At 36.0% G+C, this 16183-nt stretch overlaps 1 protein-coding gene across 7 annotated transcripts in view; it reads left to right on the top strand.

Annotated features, from left to right (window-relative positions):
• The window catches only part of LOC108714237 (nuclear factor 1 A-type), a 229730-nt gene that overhangs the window by 127603 nt on the left and 85944 nt on the right, over positions 1-16183 (top strand). For all 7 annotated transcript variants that reach the window (XM_018258267.2, XM_041590407.1, XM_018258266.2 and 4 more), the window contains exon 4: positions 13859-13933. In XM_018258267.2, the coding sequence (XP_018113756.1) occupies positions 13859-13933 (75 nt within the window). The remainder of the gene's footprint in view (positions 1-13858; positions 13934-16183) is intronic.

Genomic DNA, 16183 nt, shown 5'->3' with positions numbered 1-16183 from the left:
CCCATTGACTTATATACAACCTAAGTCTGATATGCCGGATTTTTGGATTCGACTTTTTCCATCCTCAGGGTATAATAAATCCTAAAAAAATCTTAAAAGTTTTTTTTTCACATAAAAATTCGAATTTTATAGTCAAACAAACTTGAATGTCTTTTTGGCACTCGGACTTTAATAAATAACCCCCAAGGAGTACATGTCAAGAGGAGACTATAAAACTGCCCATCATTTTTTTTTTCTTTTGGGAATTGTGGAAGGAAACGAAATGAAACCCTCCAAGACACAGGCACAACATACAGGCCCCTTGCAGCTGGTGCCCTCATTGAAATTGAAAATCCGGACCCAGATGCTGCAAGGCTACCATATTATAGCATTTTAACAGTCAATAGCGTTATCATTCTTATATTTGCTTTCACTTTGTAGTTTTGAATGAGACTTTAGAGGTCTGGTCAATAGAAGCATTGTTATTGGAGCCTGGTAATGGACAGCCAAGGAAAAGACTAATGTTAATAATAAAAGTGCTTTGGACACCTTATGATGACTGGATAAAACACTTGCCTTTCATTGCTGGATACATAATTTAGGTGCAATTTAATGTTCAAAGTGAAATGCGCTTGTGGTTTGAGTCCAGTTGTTAATGCAAAGTTCAGCTCTTAATGGACAATTGCATATACAGCTCACTCGTCAGCATAGTTTTACATAGTTAGCAGCGCCTTGTCGGGAATTATTCTGGGTCTGTGATTTCAGAAGCATTAACTGGCAGTCCTATAAGATCAAAAAGTCGCGGCTGAATTTTTACATTGCCTGAAAGAAATAGTTGCTAACTCTTAGGTCTGTGCATTGTGGGATGGCATGGTGCCAGGGTGTAGATAGCATTGCTTTGGGTTAACTAGTTAAAAACACAAATGATAATGGGGAATTGCAGTAATAGTTTTACATGGTGCGTAGAGAAGCAGGCAATTTCCACAAAGAGACCTGGCTTTCAATGCTTTACTCTTCACTAAGTTACTTCATTTTCAATTGTATTGTTACCTTACCAGTTGTGCATTAATTATATACATTGTTAATGTCAGTCTTCTTTTCACTGACTGAACTAGTAAGTTGATGGCCATAGGATACTTCAAGTACAAACTGGCTAAACAATGCTTCTGGAATGTATGTGAAGGTGAAATTATCCGTCAGTATCGTTAAAGTGGATAGGATGTGGTTATCATTAGCCAAGGTAACTAATGTGAACAAATATGCAAAAGAATAGAAAGGCGGCACTCCGGTTAAAAAGAAGGTGGTTTATTGCAACAGGTCACAGGCCAAAGTCACTTGACGCGTTTCGGGAGCAACTCCCTTAATCATGAAGCCTATTATTAAGGGAGTTGTTCCCGAAACGCGTCAGGTGATGTTGGTCTGTGTCCTGTTGCAATAAACCACCTTCTTTTTAACCGGAGGGCTGCCTTTCTATTCTTTTGCATATCTGACTACAGTGGGAACACTGGTGGTTAAGCATCCGGTTCATCAAAATGGAGCTGCACTAATTTGAACACACGGGGGGTGAGTTTGGAGCGACCAAAACCCTTTTCTAATTTAATGTGAACAAAGTTACCAGGGAGGTTTTTTTGTAACACACCCTCACCCCAAATTTTAAAGCGCTACGATAAAGTAATGCAGTATGCCCCCACTTTCTATGTTAATGCAGTCTTCCTATACACTCCTACAGTCTTACATATCTTGGTAAAAAATCCAATTTTTCCTATCAGAAAACATTTGTATAAAATAATTTCTTATTGCCATCTTATTTCTACCTGTGTGAAAAAAATATCCATCTTAATAGAGCTGGCTAATTGATGTTCATTGACTGTTTGTAAGTTGGCTGTTATAGCCATTCCCCACTGTATTTGATTTTGCAGACTTTATGATACTAGCTAGTTCCTATGTATTTAAAGATCTCTCGTAACTATTTTTACACTGATCACAATAGACAGTGCTTACCTTTTGGGTTAATTCAAGCCTGAAGTCCCACATAGGGTGTTGGAAGTGGCTGGGTGTCAATTTAGTCATGAACTTCCTTTCTTTTAATAAGGTAGCTGCTTTGCCTTTGCTTGGCAACAACATGCTAACAGCGTTCTTGTCTCCACATGTGTTAAAGAAGGGAATGGCACAGATTTGATTTCTCTATTTAATTAACTTAATTGACAATTTGACTATAAAGAATTCAGGCATCTAAATTAATTCTAAATCTAGCAGTCATGTGCTGTATGGCTGCACTGCATGTTATATATATACTGGCTTGATGGAGTTTTTTCTACATGAAACCACAATACCCTTGAGAACAGCTTGTCTAAAAAGATATTCCAACAGGACTAGAGTAAAGATCGGCTGGGAGATGTCCAGAAGATATCCTGATCTGTGCTGGGTTCGGTGCAATAAGCCAAAGATATATTGGTTGTAGGGAAAAAATCCAAAAAAATCTGAGTTTTCTTTGGAAAATCAGAAAAAAATGTAAGATTCAAATTTTTGCGACTTTCCAAGTTTTGTGTGTGTGTGTATATATATACTGTATACTGCTTGCTGATACAGTATATGCCACATAGTACAGGTATAGGATTTATTATCCAACATGCTTGGGACCTGAGGTTTTCCAGATATGGATTTGGATTACCATGCCTTAAATGGGTTGTTCAACTTTGAGGTAGTATAATGTAGATTGTGGTTTTTGAATTATTTTAACTTTATATTCAGCAGCTCTCCAGTCTGCAGTTTTAGCAAACTGGTTGCTAGGGTCAAAATGACACTAGCAGCCGTGCACTGATTTGAATGGACAGATGAGTAAATAAAAGTGGAATTAACAATAAGGGGCTTATTTACTAATTTACCTCATTGTCCCAATTATAAAAGCTTGACCAAACTCCCATGCCGATTTTGCCTTATTTATTAATAAATTAACTCGATTTAATCGGATCAGTAAAAAAAACTCGAAAAAAATTGAGCGAAAACCCAAATCATATGATTTTTTTCGGGCTTTTCTCCCAAAAAGCTTAATTTTTTCAAGTTTATGCCGGAAAACCCTGAAAAAGTAAGATTTTTTGGCCAAACCTATTGCAAATCACAATAACAATTTGGGATAGGTGCCTCTACCATTGTCTTATACAGGATCTCGACAGGTCTGGCGGATTTTCTTATTTGGGCTTTTTGCAGCATTGGGGTAATAACACCCTAAACGTGTAGCCATACAGTACATTGGTTTTTTAGATGGGGTCAGTGAAAATTATGAAGACCAGTTGAAAAGTTGTTTAGAATTGGTCATTCTAGATAACAACTTTCTGGATAACAGGTTTCTGCCCACCCTTTTAGGCCATCTTCCCCACCCCCTGAAGTCACTGCTGGGTTTTAGGGTTAGTCCACACGAGGAGATTCGGGGAGATTTTGTCGCCTGGCGACTAATTGCCTCGTCTTCTGAGCGACAATCTACCTGAACTGCCTAAGCATGTTTTCCCATAGGCTACAATGAAAAGTCATCTGCGCTAAAGCACACGTGGCGATGCGTTTTCTATAGTCGCCCAAAGTTGCCTCATCGAATGTAGAAATGGTATGCCCACCTGCCACTCTTAAAATTTTGTTGCTGATGTTAAATGTATCTAATGGTTTACCACTCAATCAGCTTTTCTGGCTACAAAATAGAAATAAAATATAAATATAAAATAAAAGGATTTCCTGTCTTCCAGGAGTACTTTATATTTATCCAGATACTTTAACCAGTTGCTTATACCCAGGACACATTGCAAAAGAACACCAAGAAAAGTACACTAGCAGGTTTGATGCATGTTCAGGCTCATTTAGGGACTAAAGTCAGAAAATAAATGGCTTCAGTTTAAAGGAGTGTAACATAGATTTGCTCATTAATTATCTAAAGGTCTGCACACCTTGAAAGATTGAAAAGGTAACAATACGAATTGCTTCTCGTGAATCTGCATATAAGAGTTATATAATAGGAACTATTTGTCATTTAATTTATATTGGAATTTAGATGTTTGGTGCTATGAACCATGTCATGTAGCACCGATGAAATGGCTGTACCTTGACAAGAACTATGGAAAAGCAAATAGCTTGCTGAAGCCTGGTAAATATGGCAGTTATCTAAAACATTAATGAAGTATAATTTTTAAGAGGTAAAAGGACTCATCTATGTAGAATGTGTAGAAGTCAATAGGATGCTGATACATAATATAATCTGCATTTTATGCACCTTGCACTTATGTTTGGTACAGCTGGTGACTAAAGAAAGGATTCTCCCCTAGAACAAGACTTTAATGTTCACAACTATATATTTGGTTGAGCTGTGACTTGTACAGATGAAGCAAAGCTGCAATGCAACTTACACAATTGCACACTGTGATATATATGCAAGTCTATGGATGTTAGCACCTGAGGATACTTACATTTGATTTTATATGCAAACATGCATCACATGTAAAGCATGACATGAACATGAGGTCCTAATATTTACTTAGCATTTGATCAACCATGGGTAAAGGGGAAATAACATAGAAACCAGGAATGACATCACAACAATTTGGCAAAAAAAATGTTTTCATGGTTGTTTTGAAGAATCTTATCATTAAGCATCTGTACATATTATAGGTATTTAACTTTTAATTGAATTGAATATTTATATAAACTTTATGTTTGGAGCCATAAGAAGTGGAGAAACATAAAGCAAATCCTTCTAAAACACACTTGATTTTCACTTTGTTTGTATTACCAGAACATTTTGTGGGCAGCTTTATTCATTAATCGATGATCATATGAGTAGCTACTTTAGCCTATTTCCTGCATGAACTATGACCGAACATATGTGTGTTGGAGTGTGTTAAAGGATGTTTGCAAATGAAATAGCAACAGTGTCTTCACCTGCAATTTAATTAGTGTGTCTCTAGTAAATAAAGCACAGCAAGATGTTAAAAAAAAGTTTTATCACTGCTAATTGAATCCAGATGTTTGTATTGCTTGATTAGGCTCATTTTCTTTATGTGTTTAATTGGAATTTAGTGCAGTCGTAGAATTTAATATGCAGCAATTCTAATATACTGCAAATGTGTCTTGTAGTAGTAAACTGCTGCGGCAACAACAATGTATCATATGAATTCAGGATAAAGGGATAGAATAAGCCTGTGATGATTTGAAGCATTCGTTTGGGCCCCCTTATCTTTAACATGAGCCATGTATATAATGTATTGTATCTTTTATGTTTTTCAGTAAAGCTGTTCTGAATTCTGAAAAGCATGTGGCTTTTCCTAGTACTGGTTATTAGCAGCAGGTAAATAGGACAGAACCTGGTTTATGGGCACATGATCAAATAAGACTATGCATTTGTGTGGCCAAATCTTAAACAATATGATCATTTAGCCCTAGATGTATGACAAATTACATATGGGATAATGATCCCTAGTTCAAGTATGTTAGGAAAACAGAAGGACTGGGGAAACTTATTACTAGGTTGTAGAACTCTGTAGTGCTTTCAAATATTTAATCTTATAGTACATTAATCTATTTTTCATTCATAGAGAAAACTGTATTCTGCATTACTAAGGACATGCATCATAAGACATACTGTAAATATATATAAATATATATATAAATCTTTGGTAATCCGCACTCCACTGGAATCAATAAATCACCCAGGTGCTACTCATATAAGCATAACATATATAAAGAAGGCATGAGTGCACACTGGGATTTACTTAAAACATATGATGTTTATTTTGTTACATTAAAACAGGTCAACGTTTCGGTCCACCTCTAGGACCATTATCAAGTCTTGATAATGGTCCTAGAAGTGGACCGAAATGTTGACCTGTTTTAATGTAACAAAATAAACATCATATGTTTTAAGTAAATCCCAGTGTGCATTCATGCCTTCCTGATATATATATATATATATATATATATATATATATATATATATATATATATATATATATATATATATATATATATATATATATACAGACAATATTTAGTTTAAAAATTTAGTTGAGATTCATCTCCATCTGTTGGCTGAAGGTGAGATTGCAACACATGTGCTTTTGATTATTTAAATACCTACTGTAGTCCCTGTTTGAACACACCCCGGGATTGTGATGCATTCACAAATCTCTTATTAGAGTGAACTGGCAGGGAAACCAAGCCTATGCTTTTCTATAGTCATACATTTTGCTTTACTACAGGATGTTTGCCAGTTTGACAGTAAGAACACAACCTGCTTGTGTTGGAACCATTGTGATTGGATGGCTGTGACTTTACTACCCTCAAAAGTTTAAATAAACTGAATGAGCCTCTTGGATGAGTGGTGAAACATTTTCAAGAAAAACTATGAATTTCCAGTTGCCTTTGATTTAATTCTGTTAGATACGGTATATCATGACCTAGATAAATGAGAATCTTCATAGACCTATTCTATTTTGTGTGTCCTTGGTGCTGTATAGAAAGAGAGAGTCCAGGGGCAAACAAGTATATCTGGGTGTCATAGTATAGAGATGGTATTGGAATCAAAACAAGTGAATCTGTTTTTGCCAAGGATATGGTATGGAATGAGAAGTGCAGCGGAGCTAAAGCCATTGAGGAACACCAACAGAAGGTGGAAGAGCATAAAATGAGGACTTTAGAGCTTTAGAAGCTTGACTTAACCAAATGCTAAATTCTCCACAAACAATCTCACTAATACCCAAATAAATACTGTGTTCAGGGCATTCCTATTAGATTTGCTAGCAGAAAGTTGATGGCTACTTTAGTGAAGACAGTTTCCCTTGATAATCGTGGGTGGATGCCAGATTGCAGAAAGTCAAGAAGGGAGTGAAGGTAACATATTGCCCCAGGCTTTCCTGCATTTTTGAGCAAAATAAAGTAGAAAATTAAATTTTAGAAAGCTGGCATCAAGGCTGTTTTTTAGATGGAAATAATTAGTGCATGCTTGAATGAAGATGGCAGAAATACCAGAAGAAACTTTATATATGTAAGATCAGGGCAAAATGTACTTGAACGTAAACAGAGGCGATGAGGAGCTGATCAATACTGGGTAACCTTGCACCTTGGCAGTAACCCATACCAGTCAATCAGTGATTGGCATTGCAGAAAGCAACAGGTAGATTAATGAAAGCAAAAGTTTGATTCACTGCCATCATGCCATGAATTACTGTCCAGGTGCGAATATGCACAGTATTGCCCCGGCTGTTAGGTTAGAGCAACTGAATCTGTATCCCCCCATCATGCTCTATTTCCAAGATTCTTTTATTTGCTCAGGTACTTCCTTTATTATCACTTTTATTTCAAGCACCTTGGAATATGTTTTCACCACATACATTTAAACAACAAGCTTACCTTTTACATCTGGGAATTACTTTTGAGCACTTGCCATAAAAAATATTCTCTTTTCCTCTACTATTAAATGTGGTGCCTCGTGATGATTTATACAGTTCTCTGGTGTTCCCAAGCAAACAAATCACCTCTAGGCACTGTTTTTAAGAATCCACGGGGTCTGGCGCATTAAAACCGGGTTTTTGTATGATGAAATAGAGAGGCAAAATTGAAATTTAACTTTAGATTTCTAACTTGTTGACAACCATAATTATTCCTTTATTGTAATTAAAAATTGCTTCTAGAATTTAGAACGTGGAATTGCTTTTGCAACCCTTCATACCAGGCCATAAAATGTGCATGCTGTGTTGCCAATACACAGTTATCCAGAGTATATGGTTCTACTCTACACCCTTACCAGTATATACCCCTTTTTGAGTTTACCAACATTTTTTAAATGTTCTGCCTATTGTTTTAAATAAAATACATACAGTAAAGTGGTGTTGCTATTCCAATTGTGTTTTTTTACATACCTACCAATAATTATGGATTAACTGGATGTATTTAAGTTACACAAATGCAACAAAATGTCCTTTATCACCCCAAGTTACATGGTAGACTCCCAGATTTGCTTTTAACCCTGCCCACTTTTGTATAAGCCACATACCTTTCTATTTTTGCAAAGCAGAATAATAATATTTAGTCACATTTTCCTTGCCCGTTCATTCTTGTATTGAGTTATGAAATCCTTTTTTAGCAATGCCCACCTGTCACTGCTCTGTGTTTGCAGTAGGCAGAGTGTTCCCCATGCCATTGTATGGGAAAAGTTCACAGCAAAATAAACAGTAAAAAAAAAGTGTGCCACAGCCCTATTACTGCACTGAATATTATGTTTTTTTAATGTTCATGTTGATAGCGGGACCAATATCAGCATGCACATTCATTAGATACCCACACATTAGATAACCACACATAAAGGAACTACAAGGAACATAACTTGATTTATTTAGTGCCTCTAATACTTTCACACAGGTCTCTTCCATGACACAGCCTCAGTGCAGAACTAGCTCCATGAAATCCAATTCTTGTCTCATGAATGTTCTATATACAGATTACATTTGTCCATTATGTTTGTGGGGAAGAGGCAACTGTGGTTTATGTGGTAATAAATGATATTACACAGCAATAAACACCACTTTAACACCACACATTTTTGCCCCATTGACAGAGTGATGTTTAGAGTGATGTAAAATGATGGCAGTTTTTTGGAAATAAGTCTGATGTAAAAAATTACACACATTTATAATAATGCTGATTAGTTATTTGAAGATATATGTGCTTTTCAAAGCATGTAGCTATCTGACACTTAAGGACTACAATAGAGCTTTATATATAGGGCATGTATTTTACAGCAAATATGTTTGTTATGCAGTTATTATTGTGCCCCTTTGTCTGGTTTGAGTGGAAAATGGTGATTTATCCATTTAAATTTGTTCGCCCACAATTCACCTTGTGTTCTATATTTATGCCCTCCACTGGCACAAAACAATATTGGGATCAGTATAATTCCGGCGCTTTAAATACCTATTGATTATTTCTCCCTATGGCTTTTTACATACCTATTGATAATTTCTCCCTATGATGCTTTCTGCACAGTGAATTGTGTTTTTTTTTTGTAAGGTCTGTTTTTTATCCTATGCTTCTTATGTGTTGAATGGTTGTGTTTCTTGGTAGAAGTGTCTGCTGAGCAAAGCATTGGTCTCACTGACTAATCCTCCCCTGCTGTAGCTTTTATACAGGACTGATGTCCAACATCAGCTAAGACAACCATATGGGGTTTCCATTGACGTAGTATGGCAGGATCAAAAACTTGTAACTAAAATGTATTTCATTGCACAGACTAAACTACTAGTAAAACAGGGGCAAGATAATGTGGATTGACCAGTCCCCTGTTTGTATGGTTGTAGTAAATTTGCTCAATGCATTTGCAATTCCGTTGTACTTTTATGCTGCTCCCACAACATCCCTTTGTATATACTTATGTCAACCTTGATATACATATGTGGTTCTTTGCCTGTAATTATAAGGTCAGTAGGAGATTCCTTATTGTGGAATTATAAGCAGTAGATGCAATCTTTGTCAGTCTAAATAATCTTCATATCTAGAATCTGTAGTGACCTTTGGTACATTATTTTTTTGCATTTAGGAGAGGCTTCAATTTGCTCAAAGGGGCAGTTAAAATTAAGCTATTTTTCATATATTAAAGATTGAAGATATTTTCTTTGCCCCAGTTTCTCCTATGTAAACTTTGTTGCGCCACTCACCTTGTTTTGTTGGGGTGCTGGTGGATATTGTTGTATTGCTTTTTCCGTTAGAGCATGTTTTCTTGTGTTTTCTGTTTGTTTTTTTTGTGTCCTCTGTGTGTTTTTCTTGTGTTCTCTGCGGGGCAAATTTACTAAAGGGTGAAGTGGCTAACATTAACGAAAATTCGCCAGTGTGACATCATTTTGCCACTTCGCCAATTTACCAACAGTGTCCCTGGAGAAAATTCGCTAGCGAAGTAGATAGACTAGCGCAACTTCGCACCCTAACGCCTGGCGAAGTTGCACTCTGGCGAAGGGGCGAAACCATGCAAATATACTACGTTTTTTTTTTCTGAACGTTACCTCTTTACTTCACCAGGTCAGACCAGGCGAAGTGCAATAGAGTAGATAGGAGTTTGAAAAAAAAAAGTTGACAATGTTTCTAAGTCCCCAAAAACACTGGCGTTTTTTACTTTTTAAAGGGTGATAGGCTGAAAAAGATCGAATTTTTTTTTTAGGGTGCCCATCTTCCCCCCTACATTTGATAACATATGGCACCTAAACTATACTGTGGGCACATGTGTAGGGCATTAGAACACCTCTATATATTTTAATTACGTTTCCCTGGGCTTGTGTAGTGTTATTTATTTGCTGCAGAATACACGTCCATTTAAACTTCTATTCGGCGCTGTGTGCAAATTTCCGATCGCTAGCGTAACTTCAAACCGCTGATTTGATTTTGCAACCTCAGACCAGGCGAAGTGCTAAAATGAAGTTAGATTTTCCCCAATCTTCTGCCACTTACATCATATTCTGTGAGCCGAAAATGCATTAAAGTTCAAAAAGCACTGGTGACTTCCTTTTTTAAAGCGAGATTACCTGCAAAAGTCCTAACTGTTTTTGGGGAACCGGTTACTCCAGATATTTCCTAACATATTTAACATTCATTTTACAGTGGGCTCAGGTGTAGGGCATTATATACATTCTCTTGCCTTAATTAAGGTTCCCTGGACATTTGTAATAAAAAGTGGTAACTTCAAGCATTTGCACCAACTTTTATAATAAAGACCTCCATATAACCCGCCGTATGCAAATTGACCTAAGTGCAAGATCACTAGTGAATCTTCACTAGGTACAAATGAATGCGAGCGCATCTTCACTATGAAATGCTCGCTCTGCCGAAGTAATGCTAGCAAAAAGTCACCCGCGTTCTGTGCCCAGGGCACAACTTCACATATTAGTGAATTAGCATAGTGGTATCAAATTTGTGCCTGGCGAAGTGGTGCGACATGTGAAAAGTGGTCACTAGCAACAATTCGCCCTTTAGTAAATCTGCCCCTAAATTACTTATCAGACCTCCATGTTTCTTGATAAATTCATTCTCTCTCACTGTCATCAACAACAAATTTACACTGGCTGTAGTCATCTCCTGCTTCTTCTTGTGTGACATTGCAAAAATCCAGCCTTTCACAGTTTCCAGCTAATCAGATAATGCTCTTATCCTCTGCCGTCTGGACCAATGTTGCTTATTATAACTATGTCTCCACACAATCCTGATAATAGCTCTTCAGTATAAAAAAATGTTTCTGCAGGGATTCTCATCCCCATAGTTTCTGCTAAAAAGCTATTCTCGATTCCTGTTAAATTCCACCTAAAGTCTTAGGTAATTTTTTTGTTGCTAAGGGCACTATTTGCATTATCTGCCATCCACTATGGGGCTTTGTTAAATGTTGCCTAGTGATCACATCCCCTGTCAAAATCATCAAATAACACCTAGGATCAATACTCAGCACTCTCTTTGCCTTAGTACTGATTAGTCAGTATTTTACAATTTTTTTTAAAGGGGAGCAGTTGAGGAGGATAATACATATGTAACTTTCCCAAGCTCTTGCTACCCATTCTGTGTTGTAGGAAGCAAAGACTGCAAGGAGAGAGAAAGATGCAAGATACTGTCCCATTCTCCCTTCCAAAAAAACTTTTAAGATAGAGTTTTGGTTGATTCAAAGATGTTGGGAGGAATGCTTAATCTATCCAAGACCCTCTGTGAAGGCATACATTTATAATGATATACCTACTTTCTCATATAGTAGAGAAACAAGATTCCTGAAGAGTCAGGGCAGGACCTAATGTAACAAATGGTGGCTACATATATATGTATTGTTGGGGTTAGTAAGGTTATTTTTTAAACTGCTGCTGTTAGTTGAACACACTGAACATTGAGCATTCTTACCAGTAACAATTTCTGGATTGACTAAAACTTTAGCTGTTTCGCCTATTTAATCCCAAACCAGGATATATTTACTGCCAACACGGTGATCTGGACTGGGATTGTGAAGGCCTTTGTAGGAGGCCTCAGATCTGTGTTTTCTATTCACACATGCTCACTTCCAGCTGTTGTCATTGAAATCCCATATAATCTCTTGGGGTCAGAGGGCAGTCATCCATGACTGCTGCTGTAAAAAGGTTATGCTGATTTCTGTTGTCAAATATTGCCTCTTTTCTCTTTTTCAATCACTCCCATTCTATTTTTTTTTACAAGAAAGATCCAGCCTAGAATTGTATTACATGAATTTAAAGTCTTAGAAGTGTTCTCTCATTGTAGTAACACGACATGGCCTGGATGGGATAATTGATTCCCTTATATACAGCAAAGAATGTTCTAGTACAAGCAGAAGGCATTTTTCATTGGCTCTGGGGGCAAGGTTTGCAAAACAACCATGCTGCTACATCCAGTAGCTATTTGGATATATTCAGTATCCAGATCATATTTAAAAGTTCCTTATATTGAGGTGGTAAATATTAATTGTAATTAAAAAATAGCAATTAAAGCAATGTTTCATTACATTCATTTGGGTACAATAATGCATTTTCTATGTTTGTGTTGTTTTGTGTGATCTCAAGCATTTTATTGCTAATGGTTTTTATGTATATACAGCTTTTAAAATTCACTTAAGAGCACCACTTAGGCCAATTGTTATTTATTGTCTATTTTAACAACATTTGCTCAATATTTGACGAAACATTTCTTGGATGGGTTTGGAAATCTGATTGGTGGTTGCTTATGCCTGGACCACCTCAGTGTATGTAATAGTAATATTGGCACAACACTGACTGTGTTCTTGAATTCTCAGCACCAGAGAAAGAGAAATAAAGTGAGATTCTATGGTCAATGGCCCTAATATTGCAGATCTCAAAACATTATACTTATTAGTCATCAGTTTTAACAATATAAGCAATGTTTGGAGTGACACAATTATATATACCTATCTGAACACAGTGAAAATTATGATCTGTCCATAGAAATGTAACCAGTAAATTGGAGCATAATGGTTATGATGAGCTCAGTCAAGGATAATTTACAATTTATCAAAGGGTGCAGCAAATGATGAGATCCATCTGCCTCTAGGATTTTAATTAGAAGGATTGTTGTGTTTTCTCTTCGTGTTTATCTCTTTATTATAATAATTTTGGAATTTAGCTGTGTATAATAAGAATGTAAAAGTAATTAGGGGATTAACAGATTTGTGAATCCAAAAGAAACATGTATTTCAGAGCTTCATTGTTCTACATTTTATGAGTACAATGCTATAAACTAGGGAATACCCTCAGAAATAATTGTTGTCACAAAGGATATTTCATGTAATAAAGAGAAGGCTCAGTATGTCTTGTAAAAGCAAAGCATTCAAGGTGCTTGCGTGTCTGTATGTGCCTGCAAGCTCAAATGTGTGTTTAACAGCTGTTATTGTACGATTTCCCCTGGGTAACCTTAGCTTTGGATAGTTCTTTACAATTTGATTTGTTGGAACACTTTTCTAGATAATCCTGATCAGATGTTACTTAAGAAACGGCTTTTAAACTATCAATGAACTGAGTACTCCTTGAAGGAAAACTAGATTCTATGCGTTTGTTTCATGTGTTAACAGTCATTAGAGGTTATTCAAGGTAACTATTTATTAAAGCAAGCTTTTCTGTTTCAGAGTTCCTGGTAAATTGCTTATGCATTAAGGAATCTTCCAGGTGTAGATACGTTATCCTTTCAGTGTATTTTTGCTCCAAACCACATAATAACTCAGAGCGAGGAGAGCTTTTGCCTATTGGATTTATAGTTCTTATCCATTTATAAAAATCAATAATCTGTTAACTGTCGTTTTAAAAATGTAACAATAACATTACATAGTTAAGTATTAATTGCTATGTTTGCATTCTCGTTTCAGGTCATTTGGGCTTCCAGGACAGTTTTGTCACATCAGGTGTTTTCAGTGTTACTGAACTTGTAAGAGTATCACAAAGTAAGTTAAATTATATAAATGCTGCTGTTCGGCAGTTTTTTGCACATGCTGGTGATTGCAACTCATCAAAAATGTTATTGATAAAATCTGCAGTTTTGCACATTTTGTGATTTAAAGTCTCTCATTCTTTTGTATAGCATCCCTACATTGATTTAAATTACTTATTTGAAACATGAACTGTAATTGGTCTCTAAAGTAATTTATGAAGTGGTTTATTGTCAATGTATTATATTTGTATCAGCTGATTTAAGAACGAGGGGCCCCTCCATAAGAATTGGTGGAAGAAGTCTTCTTTTCCTTTTTTGTATTTAAATTTTGATTGTTTATGCACAGAGATACTGCATTAGTAATATAATCAATTAAGGTGGAAGGCTGTTTTTTCTATTAACATGTATATTCAATTCCCAAACTTCCAATCTAACAATATATGAATTGATAGTAATGTTTATTGGAGGTTTCTAATATGCTGGTGAACTTGAGGTCATACCTGGTTTGATTTTGGAATACATATTTGCACTATTTATCAAAAACTGCACTCTGGTTAATACCATAAAAATAATAGTATTTGCTGTTATGTTTCATATTAGTCTAAAACTCCAACATATCGGTTCAACTGCATCTCCCTTAAACGTTATTTATGAACTAGGATAATTTTATTTATATTGTATTGATGTCCAATTCAACAATGAATTTCCTAAAAGGATTACTTGGAAAAAATGACATCATCTCACATCTGGTGGGTCTTTTATGTTTCAAGAGGAAATCCCTGGCCATTTTTGGGGAAGCTGGGCAGGTGTTCAAAGAAATGAAAAAAGGAAGTGACCTCATTATGGTCCTATGTTTTCATTTCAGGAGTATAAAGCACAGACTATAGCAGCCACTGTTATTAGGTCAAAATGAGTTAGTATCAAGTTGAAATGGCAAGATGTTTTTATTTCTCACCTATTCTGTATGTATAGCTTCACAAAATGCTTTGCTTCTCTTTGCATTCAAATTTCTTTTGTTCTCTCTTGCTAAACATGTATGTTTACTGAGGAATATTGGGATGTAATTTGACATTTATTAATATAAATAATTTCTGCGCAGAACTAATCTTCACTGTGGAGATGCATATCATAAAGTTGTATCTGAAACAATGGGAATGGCCAACAGTAAAATATACATATTAATTGAATTTGTGCCTTGCACAGTACAACACTAACCTGACTGGAAATAAAGGAACATATCAGCCATTCCGTCATTACTTACATCAGAGATTCAAATAATCACTCGAGTTCATATAGCAGGGTTTGTGTCTCTGTGGGATGCCTCTCAGCACCCTTAGCCACCTTTTAACTGGCAGTGGTAGATTTCAACATTCTAACTGACTGCTGGTCTAATTACAATGGAAAGGAGTTAATATGAAATACCTGAAATCAAATGACATTTGTCATTACAGTTAGGCATATTTATTTACATTGGAGATAAACATCACCGGTGATGTTGCCCAACCAACCAGCAATTAGATTTGAGCAGTCACCTACAAGTTATAAAAAAAAAAAATCTGATTGGTTGCTATGGTCTCCAATTTGCTCCCTTCAGAGCCAATATACCCTGGACACAAGTGGATGTTGAATGATTGATTTTGCTGTGGACTTATCCATAGGACACTAATATTTTTTTTTTACATTACATAAAGAAGTGCCATTATATTTTAACTGTAACTGTAAGGTCCTTTGTTTTTACAAAGACAGTGGCCCTCTCTGACTTTATGTTCTCTGTTAGTGGTACAGGAAGCAGAAATACTATTTGGCCCTCTCTTTGTACTGTTGGTTTGATCTAGCCTACACTCAGGAAATATTGCAGTGAGAAGCCGTTGACTAATGGAAACATGTAGGCTGCATTCACAAGGCAGGAAGAAAACTTGATTAGTTTTATCAGCAGTGGCAGAGGAGTATTGTGAAGGGCTGAGCTTGTCATTATTGTTCTTATTATGCACTTTGCCATTATTTTGAAATGGACATGTGCATTGTGTAGCTCTCTGCATATTTTGTTATCATCAAGGATTTATTTGCAGACATATAATTTTCTGGCTTATGTAATTATAACAAAATCTAATCTTTTAAGTGCTGTTTTGACATTTTGGGTGATGTTTGGGTAATGTTTTTTTATCCATGGTACACCGCAAAATAGGATTTTAAGTTGCCTACAGCAAAATACTATTGAAGCCAGTCTAAAAAAATACATAGTATGACCCTAAATACCTCATAA

The sequence above is a fragment of the Xenopus laevis genome, chromosome 4L (genome assembly GCF_017654675.1).
Source record: "Xenopus laevis strain J_2021 chromosome 4L, Xenopus_laevis_v10.1, whole genome shotgun sequence".
NCBI lineage: Eukaryota > Metazoa > Chordata > Amphibia > Anura > Pipidae > Xenopus > Xenopus laevis.
This window is presented reverse-complemented; position numbering and strand designations above follow the sequence as displayed.